Genomic DNA, 24,734 nt, shown 5'->3' with positions numbered 1-24,734 from the left:
CAAATGTAATGCAAAATGAGAAACATCCATCACTAGGTTGCCTGCTTTGGATACATGCAACAATGCAGGCGATAGCTTCCTTTACGCAACCAAACATCATTAAACGAAACATGGTTGTGCACAGAGGCTGAAGTGTAAGCTCCTCACTTACAAATAAAAAGCACTTTACTTCTCTAAGCAGTCTCCCTGCAGTGGGCTGTCCTCTGGTCAACTTAAATTCACAATCCGTCTCAGAGAATCACTTCCTCTGACTTTAGTGGACCCCCGCCCATTATCTGTAAAACATTTTACAGCGTTCTGCTGAACCTTGGACCTGCCACCCACCGACCTGGAATTTAAATAAGTTCTTCAAAACTGGGATTCACTAACTGTCGATGGTGCACCTACCCAAAGAAAAAAGCCTCAGATTTTCTGTCTGTTGCATGAAGCATACGCTGCACAAAGCGTTCTAACGTCCCCTTGTCTTGGGGAGTAAACAGGCAGAATCCAATACAGGTAATTTGCTCACAAACTTGATGAAATGCACATAAAAACAAAAGTAAAAAAAAGCTACCCATAGCTGTGCATTTCTAGTTTTTAGTGCAGCCTCTTTATATTTTTTCCTTTTCGTTTTTTAAAAGTTACAGCATGATACTTACTCCATAACACAGAAAACATTATTATTCCAATTTTTTTTTTTTTTTTTTTTTTTTTTTTTTACAGTTATGGCCAGTGCAGAAATCTTAGCCTTCAAAGTCTTGGCCCACACTGAAGCATCTTAACTTTTTCCCTGTAATGCATGGTGCAGAATTTCATCACCAAGACATTCAGTACTGGGGATTAACTGTTTGAAAACAGGCATCACTGTAAGCCTCAGATACCCAGTTAAATACTTAGCTCTCACAGACCGTAAGACCTCACCCTTCTTGCTCTCTCATATTCAGTCTGTCTTTGTAACATGGGCCACTTCGACTTCTACAGTTTCAATGGCCTGTGTCACTTCAGCCATTTTCTGTCCTTGCTGTTGTGCCAATACATAATTTACCACCTGCATGATGCTTTGGTCAGAAAGAGTAGAGACTGACGTACATTCCTCAGTAGCTGCAACTGCTTCAATGGCTTCAAGCGTCTCTCCTGTCACTACCACAGTCTCAATCTCACCACCACCAACGCTAATCTCGGTTTCTTGCTCCTGCATGTCTGCTGCTAAAATGCTGATGGCGTGCTCCACCTGTGTCCCCTGGTTATGAAACTGAAGAGTATCTTTTTCCAGCATAATTTTGCAGGGTACATAGTCCCTATGAAACTTGGTCATGTGCTTCCGTAGTGTCCGGGCATCTATGTAAGCTTCGTTGCACACTGGACAGACATAGGGTCGTTCTCCAGTATGCGTCCTCACGTGACGCTTCAACGAACGTGCATCAGCCCAGGCTACTCCGCAAGTTAGACATTCAAATGGCTTCACACCTGTTCTCAAAGGGAAAGCAAGGACGAGATGTCAGTGTTCGTAAATATGCATGAGCGATGATGAGAAGAGACAGGGAGAACAGCAGTATAAAAGAACAAAAAGAAATACAGTAACTTTTTCCATGTAAGAAAGAGATCTTGTTTACCTTTTCTGTACTACAATATAATGCAAGCATAACACATTCAATGGCAAGATTTTCCACAAGTGCTCTGCCCAATCTGACATTTTACTTTTAAAAAATTCTTCTTTTCAAAATTCCTTTTAATGTAGCTTCTCCCCTATTTTAAGTGCATACCGCTTAATAAAATTCTAATTATTCTTTGCCAGCGATGCCTTTCTGAAACCATGTTTTAGTTCAGAATTGGTCACTTACATTTCTAGTCACCCTTTGTTTCTGTAAATCCTTCTAGACACCTCTCATCAAACCAGCACTTATTCTAGTTAGCTTCTAACGCCACCTACAGCTTTTTCCCTCCTCCACCACACAGCATATGTTCAAATACTGCACCTTATGTTTGTATAATCTTATTCTCCCTTGTAACACCTGAGTTCTGTGGTCCGTAGTATCTAATGGGGCACGTGGGTGGTGACAAACACTATTTCAATACTGGCTTTTCCTCTGTAACAGTTACTGTAGATTTAGGCTAGGCACCTATTACAGGACACTTTCTCTGTTTAGAAACAAACACCAAATCTCTATTTCAATAGTTAGACAGCTATCAGATTTACTCATAACAGCTCTTTAAAAGGAGACATACTTCAAAAAAGTGGTTTTTGCCCTGAGATAGGAGTATATATAGACTTCCAACACAGCTGGAACATCCAAATACTCAAAAATCAATGTCATACTTCACATCTAAAGTAGAAATGCACATACTTTTTTTTTTTTTTTAAATTGTAAAATGTTTTCATAGTTTCCCCAAACATCATAGAGTTTACTGCTTGTTATAAATCAAGAAGTTGACCAATTTCCAACAGTGGTCCTTTTTTTAAATTCAGGCTAATCACTCTCCTGTTTGAAGAATATTTTGTTAACTGTGTGCACCTTTCAAACTGGAGAATGTTTTACTACATCCAATTCTTTGCCAGATGTACATCTTTTAATCACTTCTAAAAAAGTTCCTCTTCCATTAAAGTTCTGAGAAGGACAAGTTGTCACTGTCCCTGCATGTGACTGCAGTTTTAGGAAGATCCCAACAGCCACTTCTGGGAATCACTGGAAGCAAGTTAACAAATCAGACTAGCATAAAACTAACTGGAGAATCTGTAAGAACTTCCACGCATCTTGCAACACAGGACATACATGGACTCAAAGAAATAATTACCCCTTTCTCCACAATGTTTTTAGGGGTTGAGGGATGTCATGACTGCTTGTTTTCTACATACCTTCATGGTTGTTCATGTGTCTCCTATATTCCCGGAGTTGTGTGAATTTTCTTCCGCAGTGCTCACAAACTCGTTCCAGATTTTGTTTTGCTCTTCCTTTTTTACCATGTGTGGCTTTCTTTACATGTCTTCTGTACAAAGCTTTCTCATAAAATTCTTTACCACATATATTGCACCTAAAATGTGTTGAGAAGTCTATTGAAACCATTATTCTATGCCTGTTATGCTTTTTAAACCAAAATGCACTTTAATTATGGTAGGCAAAGTTTAATGGGAATACTGTCTCATATGACAAGCAATTCCATAATTAGAAATAATATTGTTGGACTGAGCTACATTTTCTCTTATTCACAGCCACAAAGCTTCCACTTACCATTCTAGAGAAGTGAGATTACATACAAAGCATTTCTAACTTCATCAATTATATTTATCCTCTTACAACTTCACAGGTATTAGTTCCAGGATTGTGCCAGCATGTTAACAGTTGGACCACACTATTTGAAGTTACCCATCTGTTCTCAAGTACTCAAGACCCCAGTCAACATCAATCAATTGGTATTTTAACAACGGACTAAGCAGTTCCTTGTTGGCTGGCTGTGGATCTGTATAACCTCATATTGATTAGTACATTTCAGTTATTAAATGAATTTCCTCTTACCTATAAGGGTCTGTGACAGAATGAGACTTTACATGAGAATACCAGTCTTTCTTCCAACTATAACATTTTCCACAGAACTGACACTGAAATGGCTTCACACCTAAATGTTTATTCATATGCTGCCGAAGATCTCGAGCTTCATAGAAACTCTTTTCACACCTGTAACAGTAAAGGTTTTAGCATCCCATATAAGAAAGATCTTGGTGATCCTGATTTCAAAGGCACTGGAACCCTCCTCCTTAATGGCAACTGAAGACTCTGAGAAGACAACACCTATTGCGTTGTCAATATCTATATAAAGCACAATCCCTTTCCAAACTAGGGAAAATTAAAAGGAACAGCAGCTTATCTGAAAGTCTGGAATATAACTTGAGGACCTCTGAAACACTTTTGTTTGTTATGGGTAACTATATTCTTTCTGTTATTTTTACGGGGAATAATCAAAGGCAAACTGACTGGAAGACATCAGAAATTTGTATTATACCATATGAACATATGAGGATAGTAACAGCTGTTTCTTCCGTTAACCAAAGAGGATTAATTATTGATACAAAGATAACCAGTATTTGTTGTTTGTAATGCTCAAATGTATTTTTTTTAGAAATTAAAAAACAAATTCAGAATCCTACAAGAAAGCATCTGAAAGTAGTGATACTCATTCTTTAGCTTGCTGCTTGTATACCTCTAAACCCAGGCAAACTCCTAGTTTTCCTTCATTTATACCTTGCCATAGTATGACTATAAAATTACAAATCACTAGCTCCTCTTGGTATGAAAACTAGGTGTCAGTCTAATCAAAGACATGGTTTCTCCCTTTGAAAGAAATTGTGCTCTTCAGACATCTTCGCGTGATCATCTGCATCTCTTCCTCATGTAACATCATATACCTGTATGACTCAAGAAGGGACAGAGGCAGAGAAATGCCAGCAAGCAAAGGTGGAGGATCCACCTTCTACAGCTCATCAACCTCTGGAATGAGGGAATCTCAGAATTCCCAGCCTCCAGTGGAATCTGAAAAAAGCTTCCATACAGGAACAAAACTTTTAATATTACATTTCCCGAAGAATGGGCATTCTGGAGAGGAAAAAAGCCTTCTTCGCTTTGGGGGGGGGGTGGGGGGGGGGGAAGCGGGTGGGGGGCAGGGGGGAGGTGATGGTCCCTGAGCCACCCAAACAACCTCATCCTCCTAGGCTGGAAAAGCTGACAGCTCCAGTTCAAATGGGGCTCTCAGGCATCCTGGGTTTGCAGATCCACATCAAAAAGTATCACAAAGACCCCTAAGGGTCTTGAATGGGGTTGGCACTTGGTGCTCTCCCCTCAAGGACTGCATATTTGGAAAAGCAATTAGAGAGGTAAAAAACTCAAGCAACCACCACCCTCTGACACTCTCATGCATTGCTGCAATTTAATCGAATACCTACTTCACTGGAAAACTTCCACGAACATTTTAGGAAAATAACTCATGTTCAGCTTTCTTTAACTGGGCCAGAAGCTCAAACTGAAGCCTGGCAGGGAGATTTACATACCAAGCCACCGAACTAGAAAACTGAAGTCTGGTTATTGCTTAGTGAAGCTCTCTAAACCATTTGTGACAACATGAATTACATTCTTAGTAGAGATCTTCACTGTAAAAGAAATAAGGACTGTGTCTATTTTGAAGGAGTTGGGGACTCAAAATATCTTCTCTATCAAGGTAATCTTTTGTATCCATGACTGTACTGCCTTGAGTAAAAAATTTTTATTTTTTAAATATGTTTCTCCTTCAAAACCAAAATTGCCTTCCCTAGTATCTTTCATTAAACAGTTCTGTCCCTGTTGTGGACCCTATTAGCTCTGTTCTTTGTGTTGCTAAGATTGCTATTTTTAGCATTAAAAAACATTGCTGAGAGAATTAAAGTGAGTTTTCAGCAGTTACAAAATATTATTTTTGCTAGCATGCAGCAGCACTACCAGAGATACCTTAAACAATACTTTAGATTATAGCTTTCATTAAAACCATGAGTTGCATACAGGTAATCATATAAATTGTACAATTCCTCTTAATACCTGAGAGAATTTTCCAGTGACCTAATTGACAGTTTGGAAATTAAGCACCATTTGTGCTTTTGTGGGTCACTTGAAAGGTTCTCCTATAGCCTGCTTGGTCATGGAAAAAGTATCCATGGTTTGCTAATGCACTAGGAGACACGCTCTTTCCAGTTACAGAGTTTCTGCTAAACTAAAGTCCGTAATGAAAGATATTTAAGTGGTCATATAAGTTTTATAATCAAGTTAACTGCAATAGTCAGTGAGTCTTAATTTATGATGTTCCTGCAGAGCTGTTTGCTAAACACAGCATGTATTGCAGTGCACACAAGTACATGACAGCGTAGACTGTACAGGAAATTTTCAAATTAAACTGAGATCAACTACCAGAGTAAAAGAGGGCAAGAACAGGCTGAAGGCCCTTCGCCTCTGACAAGCTTACCACTCTTCTATCTGTCCTACAAGGGAGCTTTAAAACCACATAGCTACTGGTTACAGCTACAAGTGCAAACACACTCATTAGAAAACAACTCTATGAAACCAGAGCTAGGTAACAGTTAAACGACAAGCTTTTGCTCTCCAATGCATGTATTAACAAAGTGCATTTTTTACTCTGATGCTTTAAAAGTCTTATTCCAGGCCAGTGAACAGTTTTATGCTACAACAAGGAGCTGCTTTTAATCTTTAAAATTACTAGGTTCATTAATGTTAAGAAAAAAAGCCCACCAAAAAAAACCACCAACCAACTTACTGAGTACACTGATATCCACGAACTTCAGGCTTTGGCTGGTGTTTCTTTATGTGTTTACTGAGTCCTGATGCCCTGTGGAAAGATTTTCCACAGATGGAGCAGAGATACTTGGATTCTCCTGACAAAACCAAAACAAAACACGTTACGAAGCCAGGCCTCCATATCTCTGGAGTGCTTTGTGAGAGTGTTTCTTTCTTCTCATATAATTTATCTTAAGTAATCAGAGCAGTGCTACAAAGAGAAGTCTGTTTAATTAAACACAGATGGAATTTTAAAGTGTATTTTGTATGTGCCAATGTAATAATACACAGAGGGGGGAGTAGCAACTCTAATTACTTTATTGCATGTTTTTAAACACAGGTACAACACTGCAGCTACTCATCAGTCATGAAAGATGAACAGCCTAAAAAATTGCCCTCTTGTGTGGAAAAAAAAAAAAAACAAAACACAATTGCCTGTGTTCATATAATATGTAACTTCTCCAGCAACGCAGCATTACTGACGGATGACTTACACCTTGAATTTGTGGAACACCACCCTGAAATAAAAGTTTTCCGCTCCAATTCATCAATTTAGGAGTGCTGAGTACTAATATAAATTCCTTCATTTCTGGAACAAATTGTCTTAACAGAAACAGTCTCTTACTTTTGATTCCACCCAACTTGAGAAACAAGAAACACAGACAATTTCTACACATTACAATTTTAAAACTCCGCTTGTATTAAATTATTATATTGTCATCTTTCACATGCTAAGATCTTTCAAGATAGCAGGTTTTATAAAACTTCAGTATTAGTACAGCAAGTCTTGTAAAACATATATGGAGATTCTCAGAGATTTAACTTAGCATGTTTTTCTCTGAAAGGATAGGCTGGAAGTGCAAGTGCTCCAGAACATTCCAGCCTCTTGCCTATCTTTGTTGAATTGACATGATACAGGCATAAATACGTACATAAAAAAATGGGAACAGACCAACCATGACTCACTGTTCTTGTATAGAACATTTGCATAACAACATTAAGCTATGGTAAAATAAGCCCAGAAAAAAAATGTGAAATGACTACTTACCTCCATCTCAGCTGCCTAACCAGCAGAAGAAAAAGGAGAAACTACTATTTATTTTTTTAAACAGTTCCTTTGACACTGAAGAACAATGTTGAAGTTCAGCAGCATACAATAGCCAACCAAAGTAAAAGGATACTCTTTCTCATCACTTACCTGTATGAATGCTCATGTGTTCCTGAAGACTTCTTTTTGTGACAAAAGACTTTTCACACAAGTCACACTTGAACTGTTTCTGTACTTCATGGAGAGCTAAATGCATTTTTAATCCATGCTTATACGTAAAGGTCTTTCCACAAACCTAAAAAAATCCATATCCGGTGGAATAGGACAAATAAAACTCATTATGTAATAGGTGTTTAACTTCAAACACAACAAAACCTCCTGTATTTCTTGGGCACCAGGATGGCCAAGCCTGTGATTTCGCACCAGTGGCAGACTGGTCTGTTAAAAAAGAATACTCAAGGGAAGACATCCTTCTAGACACAGGAATATGAACTTTCATGATTCACCTTCATTCTAGTTTTCTCAGTCTTGGACTACAAGAATTTTCATCAGGAATGTTACAGTAGTTTTCCCCATTCTGAAGTCACCTAAATTAACCTAAATTTTAGGACAGAGTGTCAATACTAAAATATCAAGAAAACATTACTAATTTGATTACAGAGTAAAAGGACTTTCTCTTTACCTTGCATGCATGTGGTTTTACACCTGTATGTTTGAGCATATGTATTCTGAGAGAATACAGCTTAGGTAGAGTTCTCCCACATATATCACATATAAATTCCCGTTTAGTTCTCCCTTTCACCAAAGACACGCCGGTCTCTTCTACACTAGCAGCTGCAGTGTTCACTTCGGTCTTCCGCGTGTGCCGGACAAGATGGGCTCGCAGAGAGGCACCATACTGGAATTCTTTTTTACACAACTGAGAAAGAAAATATTACAACTTTACTTTGCATTTAATACTCCAAAATTATTTTTTAAAAAAAGGTAATCAAAAGTTTTAAGTATAGTAATATGATTAGCTAGGTCTATAACCTGACTCCAATAGGCATTTTATCTCAGACTTATTAATAGTTGTGAATTTTGAATTTTATGGCTACTGACAGAACCGCTGATCACTTCCCAATGAGGCCAACTTCCAGGCTAATCTAAACACAGTTGCAAATTTACTGATAAGGTTAAAAGTAAAGCCCACGCCAGCACTGTCTTGAGCAGCAAGCGTACTCCCATGTCACACGGTGCTGTCAGGCCATCTGGCTGCACATTTTACCCCACCCCATCCAGATCAGGGCTGCATCCGTCTCTGAAATCCATAAGGAAAATAAATACATGTACGAAAGGAGGCAAGAAAAATAATTGTCATTACTGAATGAATTTTCCTAAAAAGGGAGGTTTACAGACAAAAAAAACCCACAACTTACTGGGCATTTATAGTCTTTAGATCTTTCATGTTTCAGTGTGTGCATTATAAGTGCATAGCGCCGCTGGAACACCATTCCACACTCAGTGCATTTGTGCTGAGCTTCTACTTCGTTATTTTCCGTGGTCTCTCTTTTGGGCTGTTTCATTTTTTTCCCTCTTTGTACCAGCTTCATGGCAACCTAAGTTGGAAAAACATAACTCTTGAATGAACTTTACTATACTTTATTTCATACTTCCTCTGCAAGTTAGTACTAAAAGCTGATGTTTCTGGGTATTACTATAGTACCACCTAATTTTGCTCAGTTTACTTAGCTGCTAGAAAGTTGCCCCCTTTCAGTTCACTGCAAAACTACAGATCTCATGGTGGGTGAAAAACTGGTCTTGTTTTAAAACCATAAACTGATTATAATTATAGGCAGATAATGACTTACCAGTTCAGAGACAACTAACTATTCAACCCCGAGTAACTGCCTAGTAGGAACTAAGGGATAGTTACAGAGGAACAACAAAGTACTGCCAGTCATAACTTTTACCAAATGTTTCCAACCCTTTCCTAAACTCCAACTTCCCTTTTCAAGATTTACATTTGCTTTACTACAAAAGTCATCAGATTAAAAAAAAAAAAACAACAGTGGCCTAATTAATTTTTACCAGCCAGCAAAAACTCAGTTATTAATAACCTGTAAAAAAAATTTACGGTATTTAAGCAAAGTTCTTTCTGGTTAAAAGCATTCCAGCTTTACTAGTGGTTTTTTTGTTAAGCACTAGTGGTTTTTTGTTAGGCCGTATTGGCAGGGCTACCTGGAGCTGATAATCTCATTCTCCTTTGTAGAAACTTGCAGTCAAATTCTTTAAAAGCCAAATTCTAAGTGAGCAGGCTGAAATTTCCTTTATTGGGTAGCTCCCCTTCAGGTTTCTGAGAATAAGGCAAGGGGAAAAAGTACAATGCATCCCCATTTCTTCTTCCTGTTCTCTCAACAAGTGAGATACCTAACAGTTTTTGAAAACATGCTAGCCCTTCCACGTCTCTCAAAAACAAACTGAAACTCAACACAGGGGCAACATTTTAATTTTTTTTTTTTAAATTTTACTGTTGCTCTGAAAACTTATGCAAACTTGGCTGAATGCAAAGCCACAAAAATAATTTTGGCCAGTAGGTGATTAGTAAGAGCTTGGAAAATAATCCATTTATACAAAGCATACTTCATCCCCAACATCTCCATGCCAACTGCAATTACTTTAATTCAAAAGTCAGCAGCATTTTTCCTGCAACCTCTCTTTCCTGTTATTCTTCCAGCATCAAAACTGGGAACTCAGGAAGGAGTGTCTCCTTCCCTATGCTTATACAACATCCAGTGCCAATGGGGGGGGAGTGGAGAGATGCATGAGACAAAAATGCTAAAAGCTATGAAATGAGTTAGGAAGGCAGGAACCTATTCCTGAGTCCAATTCTGAGCAATTATCTAAACCAATTTCTTTTTTCCATAGGTGGCCACTGTCTGTAGACCTCATCTGTCAAGGGGCCAGATTTAAAAACTGCGAAGTAAGTTAAAAGGAGCTGTTCCTGAAGGTAGATATTCCCCCCCTCCCAAAACAGAACAAAAACTTGTCATTCTCCAACCATCCTAAATAGGTTGCTCAAATATTTTGATTGTGCTAGTTTTAACATCTGGGCTTTAAGTTGTCCATCTGTAAAAGGAGACTAATGCTACAATTTCTATACACCAGGGTGTTGTAATGATAACAAATTATCCCCCTGCGTGTGGGACTGGTGGCTCTAGTATGTGAACGTCTCACAGAACACTTCTGGAAATTATCAGTTCTTCATAAGATTTAGCCAACGTGCAATGAGTAAGGCAAAGTGTACTCTGTCACAAAACCGAATGTATTAATGCTCAGTGAGGTGAATGTCAGCTGTCCACAGGCACGAAAAGAGGAAAGGCTCCTGAAGGGGAAAGAGTAAGAAGACCGTTTCATTTAGGAAAAAAAAAAAAAAAAAAATTGAAATAACTACTTCAATTACTAAACATTTAATATGTCCAAATGCTAGAGTTTTTAATACCAGTGCTCTTTGAACCTTTTTGTTTTGAACTGACCCCAATCTGAAGGTAGCAGGACTGCATTATTGTGACTTATGACTATGTCTTAAGATCTACCTGTGATGTCAAATTTTTCATACCCAATGCTCTGTTTTCAAGTCTTAACAAATGTAGGGTCTCACTTCTCTAATAGATAAATACATTTGTCTATGACTGACATACACACATGCTAGTTAAGAATTAAAATCCCAGATCATTAAGAATTTTAGGGAGAAGATACACCTTCTGTCCAACCATAAGAAGCTGTGAGAAGATACTCAAGCTGGGCTAAGGTCACTGAGCAATCTAAAGATCTTCAACATGGAAGGAATTTTGACGCCAATGGTTTAGCTTTTTTTGGCACAACTGTCACATCTTAGAAGTTACTTTGGTTTGCAGTAATGTTAATCGCTCAAAAAAGAAAAACATTTGCCAGACAGTGCTTGGAATCAGGAAACAGTCTTTTCAGATTGGTCTTGAAACACTGGACGATTACTGACAACAGGCCTAAAGACAGATAGAATACCTGCTGTATTGCAGATTTAGGATTTGTCTTTCTATTTTGCAGTTTTTTTTCAATTCCTTTATGCAATCTGATATATCCCCCTTCACTAACAGAACGCTGGCGAAGCTTGCTTTTGTAAGTATCATCTTGGCTGGAAGCTAGGCTTTCCGGTTGTGAAACTGAAACGCTCTGTTCTTTACTTTGCCTGCCACGTTTTTGCTTGAGTGTTTCTGAGGAGTCTTCAGAAGCAGGGTCCACGTTTGCTTTACCACCTTCATTTTGATCTGTCTCAATTTCCGTTTGACTTTGTGTGTCCATGGCTTCCACAGCCGATGGCTCAGCCTCCACGACCGACACGGTGCTATCTGAAACGCCCTCCAGCAGCTGCATCTTCACGTAATTTCCAGTTGTTTCACACTGCTCCACAGGCTTCGAAAGATCATCCGGAGTGGCCTCCGCAGGCTCTGGGGGCAGGAGGTCAGGCTGGGGTGCTGCTGCCTCCTCTGTCCCAGCAGAGGAAGGAGCTCCATTCACAGCTACTGGCACTTCACTGGCTGCGAGCTCAGGTTGCTCAGCACCATCCGCAGGCCGTGTCTCAACTTCAGTCTGCTCTGCTAAATTTTGTGTTGACTCTACTGTTTGAATATCTCCCTTTTGATACACCGTAATTTGTTTCTCTTCCATCTGTTTGTGCACATTTTCACAGATTTCGAGGACCTCTGACATGAAGAGATGCCGGGCAAGCATGGCCACTTCTGCCATACTACAGAAGTCAAAAGTTAATTCTGAAGTATAAGCAAATTCCAACAGAGGCAGAAAACTGGACTTGCAGAACCCTACCAGGAATAAAACAAGAGATTAGAGCAAACACTGATGACCCCAAATTACACCAAAATATCCCATGATGGATACAACCGTTCACCTTTGATATGGTTCAGTCTGAAATTTAGAGCAAAACACACTTGCAAGTAACTCTGAAGCCCCTCCACTGGGACTCAATTAATTGTCATTTACGCAAAAGCACCCTCCTTGTGTATTTTCTAAGTGGAAGTAAGCTCAGACAACTTTTCCAATAAGTAGAACTGAGGTAGTTTCACAATAAAATTCTCTAGAAGAATGTTTCAAGATGCTGGGAAAGCCACAACATTTTTGAAGCAGATTAACCCTAATTTAACCAAAGTCTTTCTGGACCTGCTACATTCAGAAAGTAGCCAGGACTTAAGTAACAACTGATGCGGCAGAAAAATAAGACAAGAAAGTGGCTAATGACAAAAATAAAGGTACGGATATATAGATAGAAATGCTTAAAAATAAGCATTTGGTATAATTTTCCACAGTTCTGTAGATCATAAATCAAATATTTAATCTGGGGGACCTTCTGGACCATCATACTAGAAATCTATCGTTCATGCATGTCTATTGTTCATGCAGAGACAGACACAGTTACGAAACTAATGAGAAAGAAACGCAGTAGGCATATGTTCTGTACAGTATTCTTCATCACTACAAAGCTATTTTTAGAACATTTATTTTAGGATCTTCTCCTATCTTTAAGGTACCAGAAGGTTTGAGAAATAAGCAGAAACATGTATAATAGTGTTTCACAGACTAAGAAACAATTTAGTATTTGTTCAGCTAAACAAACAGCGCTCTGAGAAGCTAGTCAACATCCCCTCTTGATGTATTCAAGCATTTGATTATGCTCCCTTTTTTAATGTTTGTGAGTAATATGAGGAGAAAACATGCCTAAGCAAGGTAAAGATCAATCCAAAGCTTCTCAGAAATTTTAAGATGAAATCCCATAGTCCATTCAATATGGAAGATCAGATTATGCAAAACCACAGTGATCACTTTAGCATTAAAATCCACACAAAATACTTTTAGATTAGAAGAGAGAAAAAAGCAAGACAAAATATTCGGTTGTCTTGAACACTCAAAAAAGACTGAATCAAATACTGTACACCTTACTTAGGATATTATGATTTCTAGCTTTGAAACCCACAACAATTCACCTGACAGATCCACTACAGCTTCATGACTAGAGACAGCTCCCTTTTCAATGAAGAGCTCTCGGAAGTACTCGCTGTTGGCTGCCAAGACAGATTTGTGAGCTTTGTACTCCTCTCCTTCAATCAGCAGAGTCACATCACAGAACTGATTGGAAAGCCTCTGCTGATTCAGTTGGTTTAAGACTGACAGACAATGTTTGGAAGATGACTGCTTCACAAGGCCCTTACTGTCAACCTGTCATAAACAACATTATGAGAACTTCATTACATTTAGACTGCGCCTTTTTAAAGCATTCACACTGAAACACAGAAAAGGATTATTTTCTGCAACCATACAATCAGTTCAAGCCTGTATAATATACAGCTTAACTTTACTATTGTTTTCTTTCTTTCAATGCGTCAAGTTTCACCCTCCCTCCAAACACAGTTAAAACAGACGACTGGAAAAATGGGAAGACATGGATATTCAAACAGTTCTTTAACCGTATTTTTCAATGCTACAATCTGAAATGGTTTCTAGATTCAAAAGTCTTTACATGCATATGAGCCCCCAGTTATCAACAAGAATTTTATATATAAATATAGCATCATTTATTAAGGAACAGATATAGATTCCATTACAATCTTATACGTGATGCTTTACTACTTATACTTTTGCCATTTATTTTCCCGTGGGTCCTATATGCATAAATAGGAGTCAGGGTGATTTTATTTTCCAAAGATGATGTACTATAATTAATTTCATGTCACATATACCATTTCCACATTTCCACATATACCGTTTCCACACATTGAATCTTTGGCAAAATTTTTGTCGTCTTATTATTACAAGGTTACCACAACAATGGAAAATAAATATGTGACTAAGAATGCATTAACAAACATCTTAAATACATTCAGATGTAAACAATGGTACTTACAAATACAAGCTCATGCTTTGCTATTGGCTTCTTCTTCACAGGCTTTGGGGATGCAGCTGGGATTGATGCTGTATTACTCAATTCATCATCTGTTTCATTACTGTCTTCATGAGATTTTGCATCCAGTCCTAGTTCCTCCAGCATTTCAGAAGGATCTGACAGAGATCTAGAGCGATCTAGCTTTTCCTGGCACTTGCTGCATTCTTTAATGTAATCTTTAACCTGCTTAAGAATACCTAAGAAAAATTAATGGAGCTTAATTAGGCTTCTAATCTTCATTCAATTTACCTTATACACCTAATTAAATATGTAGGTGATTAGCAAAACAGTATTACACACTTACTGACAAAAATGAAGTGCCACCTACACTTTCCTTCTCTGACTTCTTTTTACCAGTTCTGCTTCTCTCACACCCTTGTTTGACATTGTATGTCACTACTGTAATCCATCGTTAATTTGAGATAGAACATTTAGAACATCACTATATCAAGCAGACCCTCCTAGAAAGATTTTTAAGGCTAGAAAAAATATTTGCATTTATACATTCACCCTAAGAATCCCAAGACAACGAAAGCTGTAACCTAATCCTGCATTTAGCCCACTCAAGTGGATCTCAGCTTGTCCCTACTGAAGAGGACAACAATTGGCAGGCTCACCTAAGGCCTTTTGCAAAACTGGGACCAACTGTGTTATATGCAATGACACTGATACGTATTATTAACACCGATTTAAATCAATGGCTTATGACTTGGGGATTTAAAGAAATTTATTTCCCACCAGTACTTTAACCGGTGTAATTAAATAATTTTGGATACTCAATAGTTCCTAAGCTCAGGGTAGTTCCTAAGCTCTTCTAGGTACCAAGGCATTTTCAGTGTATGGCTTTCAACCCAAATTAATTTTCTTCACTATGACAATATAAAAGCATACGTAACAACAGCCGTGTCTCTATAGTTCAAAATCTAGCACAGCTCAAAAACTTGGCTGACATAAGAGTTAGACTTGCACTGCTCACACCTTTTCAGAGCATGAGATGCACCATCATTACATACATATCTCTGTAAGGATCAGGAAAACACAGACTTCAGGCAACCCAAGATGTTCCAACCCAAGACATTCAAGCCCATTTCAAACATTTTTACGTTTCCTTGATTTCAACTGAATCCAGGGCTAGTTCTCAGGACAGAAGGTCTCTGGTCTTCAAATCACATACCTAACACCCTCCCTGGCCACTGGGCCACACTCCAGCCCATTGCTTCCCAGTTACAGAGCAGACAGACACAACAGACTGGCACCCATCTCACGATGATGACTGGGTCAAAACTTCTGTCCACTAGCAGCAGAAGAGTATTATAATGACAGGGGAAACCAACGTTTTAAAGAAGACACAGATAAGAAGCATAACGCTTGAACTGAAAGCAGGGCATGAATTTTAGTATTCTCAGTGCAAGAGAAATAAGAGAATATAGGTTGTGCAAATAAAGGTGACCAATAAGATCAAAAGATGCAGAATACGGAATGCCCTCTTCTTACGAACAGAAGATATACTGAGGTCCATTAAGGAAGTTTCCAGCATAGGATGACAGTAGATGCTAGAACAGTCCAATATTGGGCAGACGATGAGAACCTAGGTAAAGGCAAGGAGACCACCATCCAGAATGGATGTATCAACTTTGAGACACCAAATCCTTTTTCACATCGAAGATCTTCAAGTCAATGAGACCTGGACTGGAAGGATGGGCTGCAGCTAGAGCAAAAAGCCTCCAAATTAAGACAGGGAAAACTAAAATGACAGACTTGCTGACTGATGGATGAAAAAAGCAGAACGAGAGATGCAGTACAAACAGAAACTGGGCCCTGAGCAATAGAAAAGCAGGATATTTGTTTAATGAATACATCCGAGCAAAAGCAGAACACCAAATCCAAAGGGAACGCAGGTACCAAGTCATTGGCTCAGCTGAAAGAAGGCCCCAACTGGGAATTACTGATGTTCCTACACTACTGTTTCTAACGGCTACGGCACCACTCAGGATCCAAGTGAGAATTAGTTTGGTCTTTTCGGTTTCTCATTGGAAGAAAGAGACAAATATAACAATGAGTGCAAGGACTACGAACCATCGCTGGCAGCTCTACTATTTAAACGTGAACACCATCCACATGCTAGTTGGAAAAGGTATTACGAGGTTAAAAGCTGAACTAGGTCACATGGAATGGATTATCGCCCTATACAAAGCGTACAAGTTGAGAAATCGCTACCTTAAGCGGGCTGTACGCAACACTTGAATGGGGACAGCCATGCTCTGTGTGCCCGTACATTCCAAGTACCACTACTGAACAAGAAGTCACAGGACAATTTGCTGACCCAGGTGCAACTCGCACAGCGAAGCCCGCCTCTCAAGGCGCGACCCACAGTCGCAGCCTAGAGTACGTGCTTCGAGATGGAGCGTTTAAAGGCACCCACCCCGTCAGTCAGGACGCGCCAGTCCCCTCCTGCTTTCTCCAGGGAGGGTACGCAGCCATCCTCCTCACAAACCCGGGCCACCGACCCAGCGCCGCAAGGGGCTGTAACCCCAGCTCCGCCAGCCGCCTTCTCCCCGCCCCGGTGCGGCTTCTCCCGCTGACCGGCCGCCCCCCGCCGCCGCTCACCTCGCCACCAGTACTTCTGCGAGAGGCCCTGCCAGGTCTGCAGGCGGGTGCGGTGGGCGCCGTCGGGCGCCAGGTGGGCGGCGCGGATGAGGCGGGCGCGGCGCTCGGCCTGCAGCACCACCTCGAGCTCGGCGAAGCGCTGCTGGTCCCGCTGCCGCCGCTGGTAGTAGAGGGTGCCGCCGCGCACCACGTAGCAGGCGGCCGCCTTGCGGATCTTCCGCTTGGCGTTGCCCTCCGTCCCCGGCGCGTAGGGCTCCCGCTCGTTGGTCAGGTAGCGCAGGATGGCCAGGTAGCTCTCCTCGCTGGACATGGCGGGGCCGGGGGCGAGGGGGAAGAGGAGGACGGGGGGGGTGAAGGGGCGGCCTCCGCGCGGCTCCCCCGCGTCCTCGGAGCCGCGCCGGGCTTCCCCCCTCGCCGCCGGCCGAGGGCACGGTCCTGGGCACGCCGCTCTCGGAGTGGAGGGAGGAGGGTCAGGCTGTCGCCCCCGGGGCGGAGGCGGCTGCGGGGCAGCGTCTCCGCGCGGGACGGGCCCCGCCCGGGCCAGTCACATGCGGCGGGCCCGTGGGGGGAGAGGCGCGCCGGCCCTCGCCGGGGGCTCCGTGGGGCCGCGGAGGCGCCTCCCGGGGCAGGGAGAGCATGCGCTGCCGAGGGAAGGAGGATCGGGGCCTCCCGCGCCTCCGCCGGCCCCTCGCCCAGGGGCGGGGAGGCCGGAGAGCGCGGCCCGCGGGCGGCGGGTCCGGCGGGAGCCAGGCCCGGGGGGGAACTGGAGTTTCGCAGCCAGCGGCGGCGGGTGGGAGGGAGAAGCTCGGGCAGCAGCAGCGACGGAAAGACAAAATGGCTGCTGCACAAGAGGAAGTGAGGTCAGAAGCCCGCGCGCATGGGAGGGGGCGGGGAAAGGGCGTGTGCGCAGGGAAAGCGCAGCTCGTAGCGGGAACAAAGCCGCCATCTTGGAACCGGGCAAAGCGGAGGCTGGGCGGAAGGCTGAGGGCGGCCATCGTAGAGCCGGGAAAAGCCTGTGAGGGCAGGCAGGGCTATGGCGCAGGGAGACCGGGGACGCTCCTGAATAAATACCTTTATAGCCCTAGCTCCGAAGCGAGCAACCTCCACTTCACAGTTGCCTCGGGAGTAGGAGCTACAGCAAAATTAGAAGTGTGATTTCACGTTGCAGTGTGAGCATACCTATCAGGAGCAGCACAACTGGCGACAGCTGCACCAGCGCGGGCAAGGGGGCACGGCGGCTACGTCTCGGTGCATTGCGTCTGCTCTTTATTTGTAAAAGGAAAGAAAGAAAATCTTTTGAACTTCAACTGCTGGTTTTCCTTGTCCGAGTTCTGACCTGATTTTGTTTTACACTCGTAACAGAAACACGAAATGCAGGAGCCGCAGGATGCCTGCGCCCAGGCAGGAGAGTAGCCAGCAGCGACCCTTCCCCTGTGCTTAGTACTTGCAAGATGGCATCTGGAGTACTGTGATCCCCCCAAATACAAAGATACCGACTGGATGGAGCGAGTCTGGCAGAAGGCCTCAAAGACGGTCAGGGATCAGAGCATGAGGGACAAGGCGAGTCCGAGAGCCGGGCTTTTTCAGCTGTAAAAAAGGAGGGCTTTGTGAGGACCTTGCTGCTGTCCGCAGCTACCTCACCAGAAGATACAGAGAAGATGGGAGGCAAACTCATCAGAGTTGCATAGCAATAAGCAACAGGCACAGGTTAGAAAACAGGAAATTCTAGTTATATGTAAGGATTTTTTGATTTTTTTTTTTTTTAAACCATGGTGGTGCTCAAATACTGGAACAGGTTGCCCTAAGTGGTTGTGGAACCTCTGTCTTTGGAGTTGTTCAAGACTCAGCTGGATACTCAGCTGAGCAACCTGATCTAAATAGACATGCTTTGAGGAAGGGGTTGGACTAGATGACCTCTGGAGGTCCTTTTCAACCTAAATTATTCTGTGGGTCTATGGAAAATTTAAATATCCCATTTTTTCATGATAAATATTTAATAGAGGATCAACTACATTGCATTAGGTAAACACAAGGACTTTAATTTATTAATTTCCGTGTTAATTCATTGCATTATGTTTGAGCTGAATAATGTGCAGTTACACCAGGTTAACACCCTGCTCTGAACAGCGTGCCTCACTCACTTGAAGCATAGCTTGTGAGACAGGTAACCCGGTGGGCTGTTACTCTTTACTCCACCTCACCATATCAGTCAGAACTCATGAATAAGCAGCAAGGAAGAGTAATCTTAAAGCGTTTCTGTGCACCTCTGCAGTACCACCAGGCAGCCAAAGCCTGCAAACTTCAAAGCATTAACAAATACTGGCTTAGTAATTAGTCACATCTGACAATCAATTCCTATGTATCATTAATAGTATTTCAAGCAGATTGTAAAAGCTCATGTTCACTTTCAGCTTTTTAGCTGAAAACTTTCACAAGCATGCATGCAGTGTGCCAGGTGCTTTATAGAAGACACTGATATAATTAGGATTTTATGTAGTCATCACTAGCATAGGTAACTTTCAGTGGTGTTTTCAGCCTTCAGTTTTAAATGATTAAAAATTCCTTTCCCTGTAACAACAAGCAGTTTTCCTTCCCCTCTTCCCCCCTCCAGTTTCTGGCTCCTTCACTTTCAAGTGTGTTAACCAGTTTAAAAACCTTCAATTTAATTCTAAACATGAGTAGCTCCTATGCTTTTTTTTTTTAACAGCAAAAAGCATAATTGTTTGGAAGATAATGGTGCAAATTCCACTCATGTAATCAAGCTAGACCTATTTTAAACGGGTTGCAACCTTCATCCAGACCTGTATCTATTTTATTAATAAACCCAAAACAAAGTATGATATAACTCAAAATATAACCCAAAGTGCCCATTACAGCCATTGTTTTTGAAGCCCAAAAGAACTGCAGGAAGCAAAACTGAAGACAGCTGCTTTCTTGTCTAGCGTAGTAAGATAACAAAGCAAGCCCTCAAAGTTAACGGGCATTAAGATGTGGCATCAACGCATTGAGAAGTAGCTGATCCAGAAAATAGAGAAGGTTCATTTTCTCCTGTGCTTCTACTAAGTCAGAGGACATTGCTTTGCCGAGGCTATTACTGTCCATGAGAACTATGGCAAAGTTTGGGCACGCTGTCTACGTAGTGTAATTACTAAAGCAGACAGATACATACTTCACATGAAGAATTTAACAAATGGCTACTCCCTCTAGGGGTGGGAGGGTGGGGAATTAGGAAGGGAACCCCTATCTGCATTCTGGAAGTTAAATATGAACCTAAATGGGCTTGAAGTAAGTGTATACCATCAGCTGCATTTGAAGCTCATTCAACATTCACAGCCATCCTTTTCCTGACAACAGCTTCCAGCAATCCATCATTTTGTTACTTCCTGATCCAGTTGCATCTGAACCTTTGTGCGTCACAGCCATGCAGTCCGTGAAACTATCCATTCCCTTTTTTCAACCTATTCCTCCTTTGATCCTCTACAGCAGCTTGCTACATGTGTTCCACAACACAAGAAGTGCATTAGGCTTTTTAAGTCACTTACAGACAGTACTGCTTCACACCCCCTTTAGTTTGCATCGCTGAGCTTAGAAGCCTCTTTTCATGCCATTTGTCATAGATGCGGAATAAACTTGTACTTATGTGCTGTTTTGTCCTTCAGGCAAGAACAGCTCCTCAAACATCAGCTCCATCTTCCCTGCCACCTGAGTCATTCTTTAAAGACTTATGAAATGTGTGCTAATACAGCAGATTGTCTAAGAAACCAATTTTTTTTATGGCAAGATGATTTTTTCAGTCTGCAGAAACAGACATGGTTACTTCACAGATTAATTCTCTTCAGTATATCTCACACAGTTGAAGAGAACATGGCACAAGTTATGCAAGTTAGTCAGATGTTTATTCAGCATGACTAACAGTTTGGCAAGTTAGCGCTTTCCACCAACACGGGGAGCAGAAACCTTGACTGGTTTCACAATCTTCTGCTTAGGTGCTGCCTTTGTAGGAGCCTGTAGAGAAATAATAAAGTATGAGCAAAAAGAAGCAATTTATCTGCAGTCCTGAAAGTGTCCCTGTGTATTTAATTCTTGACAGAAATTAGGCAACTTAAATCACATCAGAGTAGAATTAGATTAGAATTACAATCTATCAGATTAGAATCATGTTAACAGATGGTTACACACATACCACTGTAAGCCTACAACATGTATGATGCCAACATACAGTATTAATTTGTAAGTAATAATGAAATAGATGCTAGCGTTCATCAATATATTGTTACCAAGTTTCTAGATAGAGAAGATGTCCAAACAAGTTTTTAGCTATCAAGAATCTCTGATATATGGTCAGAAAGTTGTTTTACTGTAATATTTATTTCTTCTGTAAAAAAGGTTCATTCTATTCAGCTGTTTGGGCATGTTTAACTTTAGTACAAAAGTTTGGTCAAGGTGCTTCCAGATCAAAAAAGATGAACAAATGCTTCTTCCGAACACAAATGGGAATTTCCAATTAAGTGCTGCAACAGAATGTTGTGTTACAACACGGTAAATTCCAGCTCATGATTTCTATCCACCTATTGCATCGTACCTTTGCAGCAGAAACAGCCGTTTTCTTGGTTGCCTGCTTAGCCTTCTTGGCTTCTTTTGCAGCCCTGTTAATTCACAGAAAAAGAGTAACAGTTATCCATGTCTGCCATTCACTGTTTCTTTGTCTCAGCACTGTAAGAACTCCCTAACATCAAGAAAGGAATGCATCATTGCAGGTTTCTCCCCTGCATTCAGTACCCTCCAGGGAGACTACTACAGAGACAGCAGAACGGTGTGTGACAAAAGTGGTATTTCCACAAAGGGAGAGGGCAAGAAGAGACCCTTCTCTGCTGCTGCTATCTCTTGCTGAGATTATTCAGTATTCCCTCCAAATATACTGATTAAAAAAAAAAACACAAAAAAGCTTACAAAACACGGAGCTCATCTAGAGTTTAAGCTCTTGTATGAAAAGCATTAATAATCTCTGAAAAGCCTGGGATAGCTCCACTTATCTCTGATTTCTCACCTAATAGCTTGTTCCCTCTGCGCCTTTCGTACTTCGGGCTTCTGATTTCGTTTAGCCATAATCTCAGCTAAAGATGCACCAGTGATAGCTCTCTGAAACTTAACAGCACGACGTGTGCGCTTCTTTTGTATCTCTTCCTAGAATGGCAGAAGATGAAGACAGACAATTAGTATCACAAGACATTAAATAAAAGGCTAAAGACAATTATAGAAACAAGCTGCTATTAAGATTGAAGCTATTATAAAACTGTATACAGAAGCAGAATTTTACTCCTCACTTTGGACATAACTGATTTCTTGAGATGAATAGCTAAAAAAGAACAATGTATTCTTCTTCACAAGGTATAAAAAAATTCTTTTGGAAGAATGTCAGAAGTTCAGCCTTCTGTAACTCCCAGGAAAAAAAAGCGGGGAGGGATAAAGTCCGCTTTGATGGAATCGTCTGAAAGGAAGACACTTCCCAGCTGTTTCAAGTGGGATCACAGTGTTGGGCAGCAGTGTAAGCCATTGAGCATCAACTTTCCTTCTCCAAACAAACTGCTACGCATTGACTTGTAACACATATGTAAGCCTTTCTAAATGCTCTTTTGCTGTGCAAGTTTAAACAAGAGCACTGAAAATACCTCATGCTACATGCCTTATTAATTTATCTTTTTCATGCAATGACAACTACACAGGAAAGACCTCCTACTAAGTTACAGCCCAAAGGTTTCAAGAAGGGTACAAGAAAAGTTCCCCCACCCTTTAACCCCCACATCAGCTATCTATGCTATCACCACTCTGGAAGTTTACAAGTCCAAACTTTTAGAAAGTCTGCATATTAAACAGCATTACCCACCTTCTCTAAAACTAATTTTTAAAAACATACTTGTTAAAATCTACTGAACCTACTGTGGTTCTGAGTAGTCCCTCAAAGAAGTGATACAATACAAATACAATGCTGTTGCTGAACGGGTTGCCTTCCAAACATAAAGCAGCATATAAACTCACGTAAATGCACTCATATTTTCACTATTGGCCAGTCTTCATCCTGGTTATATGGGTCGTGCTTCTGCTAAACACCAGCATACTGAAGTTACCTCTATTCTAACAGACCAGTGGCCACATCTTTTGGTAGAAAATTTTATAGAGTGCCATTAGTTGGTATATACTTACTGACTGTCCTTTCTTGTGTTTACGCCTATACAGAACAGTCCAGTTGATTTGACGGGGGTTTCTCTTGGAAAGGAATGCAGACTCACATTTTGCATTCAAGAACTGAAAAACCTGGGAAGGTAAAGTATTTTGTGTAAGCTTTGTTTCTATGAAAGACATTATCACAGTTTACGTTAAGATATCAAGTAATTCTTTGGTTCAGTGTTTTTCAACAATGATGCTTTTGTATTTCTTTACACAGCTCTGACAATTAAAAATTTTAGAAGATAATTTCAAAAATTTAAAGTTTGCAATTTTGTTCCATTGATCAAACTGACCTCTTAATTTTTCTGAGGAAAGCTCAAATTACCACTTGCATCCACTGCTGCACTGTATTCTAGGCACAGCACGAATAGCCATATCCAGCACCATACTTTTCAAGTGCCTGTCCTCAAGTAACTATGCACTTCCTGGATGTGTAAGCGAGTCAAAACTTGGCCTAAGGAACACATGGAGACCAATACTCTGCCCAATTCCTTCTTGCATAGTTACACTAACCTTCTTGCCTAGAATAACAGGCAGAATTAGCAGGCTGATTTGTTATTAGGTATACAATTCAATTTAAAGTATAAACTAATTCCCAGGAGAGCACCTGAGGATTCAGTCAGTCTATTTACTTAGCTGTCATTTCCCAGAAGATTCTGTACAGCAAGATGACTGTACTGGGATGTCCAAAACCCAAACCCTCCTTCTGTAGATATGAATAGCATATTTCTATTTATGACAGTTCCAGCTGTATGAGATATGAGAGCCTGAAAGGGCTCTCCTCCCTATTTTACCCCAATGATCTGTACCCAACTTATCTGCAAGTCCAGTTGTTTGCTTCAGCAAATCTCAACATTAGATGCAGTATGTCTAAACAGCACTTTCTACAGAACTTTGGTACTTTAGACCAGATGCTTTAAGACACCCTTCCCAAACCACAACCTGAAACACGACTCAAAATCCCAAGCTACAGCACAAGCACGGTTCTCCCGCGGACCAGGTCTGACGGTAGTCGCGACATGTGGACACCGACGGAAGCACAGCGATGCTATTCTCATACCGCTCAATACAAGCGACTCCGGCAGACGCTACAGCAACGCCACCGCAGACGCCGGGCAACGCCGACTTCCCCACTGCGCGTCAACTGCGAGGCCTTCGCTTCCCACAGCACCGCGCCGGCCTCTCTCTCAGGCCTACCGCCCTCCCCCTTCTGCAGGACCCGCTCCTGCTAGCCCCTGCCGCCCGGCACCGCGGCTGCCCCCTCCCCGCGGGGCTCGCCCTAGCCTCCCCGCCCGCCCCCGGCCTCACCTTGCCGTCGGTGCGGGCGTAGCGGCGCCCATGGCCCGGGTAGATCTTGTACCCGCTGAAGCTGCACAGCTCGACCCTGCGCGGGAGAGAAGAGTTAGGGGAGAGAGCGGGTTAGCGGAGGAGGAAGGCGCGGCCCTCCAGCGGCCTCCCCGCGGCGGATGGCCCCGGATGGGGCGGCGGGGAGCCGCCACGGCTCTTACTTCATGATGGCGGCAGCTCCGAGGCGGGCGGCGGCCGGGGCGAAGAGGAAGAGAGGATGACGGGAAACGGCGTTCTGTGCGCCGCGCGC

General features: G+C 41.8%; 2 protein-coding genes across 2 annotated transcripts; both read right to left on the bottom strand.

Annotated features, from left to right (window-relative positions):
• Positions 1-702: 702 nt before the first annotated feature.
• Positions 703-17,512, bottom strand: ZBTB11 (zinc finger and BTB domain containing 11). The gene is made up of 11 exons (XM_050905651.1): positions 16,913-17,512; positions 14,267-14,502; positions 13,350-13,581; positions 11,359-12,173; positions 8,754-8,933; positions 8,018-8,254; positions 7,486-7,630; positions 6,268-6,385; positions 3,492-3,650; positions 2,834-3,009; positions 703-1,446 (listed from the first exon to the last, which is right to left on the bottom strand). The coding sequence occupies exons 1-11, from the start codon at positions 17,220-17,222 to the stop codon at positions 920-922; spliced, it is 3,135 nt and encodes a 1,044-aa protein (XP_050761608.1). The 5' UTR covers positions 17,223-17,512; the 3' UTR covers positions 703-919.
• Positions 17,513-18,930: 1,418 nt separating this feature from the next.
• Positions 18,931-24,699, bottom strand: RPL24 (ribosomal protein L24). The gene is made up of 6 exons (XM_050905674.1): positions 24,646-24,699; positions 24,446-24,521; positions 23,114-23,224; positions 21,960-22,096; positions 21,495-21,558; positions 18,931-20,917 (listed from the first exon to the last, which is right to left on the bottom strand). Exons 1-6 carry the CDS (start codon positions 24,648-24,650, stop codon positions 20,837-20,839), a joined length of 474 nt encoding a protein of 157 aa, XP_050761631.1. The 5' UTR covers positions 24,651-24,699; the 3' UTR covers positions 18,931-20,836.
• Between the last annotated feature and the right edge of the window lie 35 nt (positions 24,700-24,734).

This window comes from Gymnogyps californianus, chromosome 1 (assembly GCF_018139145.2).
Source record: "Gymnogyps californianus isolate 813 chromosome 1, ASM1813914v2, whole genome shotgun sequence".
NCBI lineage: Eukaryota > Metazoa > Chordata > Aves > Accipitriformes > Cathartidae > Gymnogyps > Gymnogyps californianus.
Note: the sequence above shows the minus strand (reverse complement) of the source record. Positions and strands in the feature narration are given on the sequence as shown.

Coding starts and splice junctions, on each gene's coding strand:
- RPL24 (XM_050905674.1), bottom strand. Junction 21,559..21,959: donor CAGAGGGAACAAGCTATTAG/GTGAGAAATCAG, acceptor GTGAATTAACAG/GGCTGCAAAAGAAGCCAAGA. Junction 20,918..21,494: donor CGGCTGTTTCTGCTGCAAAG/GTACGATGCAAT, acceptor ATTTCTCTACAG/GCTCCTACAAAGGCAGCACC.
- ZBTB11 (XM_050905651.1), bottom strand. CDS start 17,222: ATGTCCAGCGAGGAGAGCTACCTGGCCATCCTGCGCTACCTGACCAAC. Junction 6,386..7,485: donor ACACATGAGCATTCATACAG/GTAAGTGATGAG, acceptor TGGTTTTGTCAG/GAGAATCCAAGTATCTCTGC. Junction 1,447..2,833: donor ACACATGAACAACCATGAAG/GTATGTAGAAAA, acceptor CTTTGAGAACAG/GTGTGAAGCCATTTGAATGT.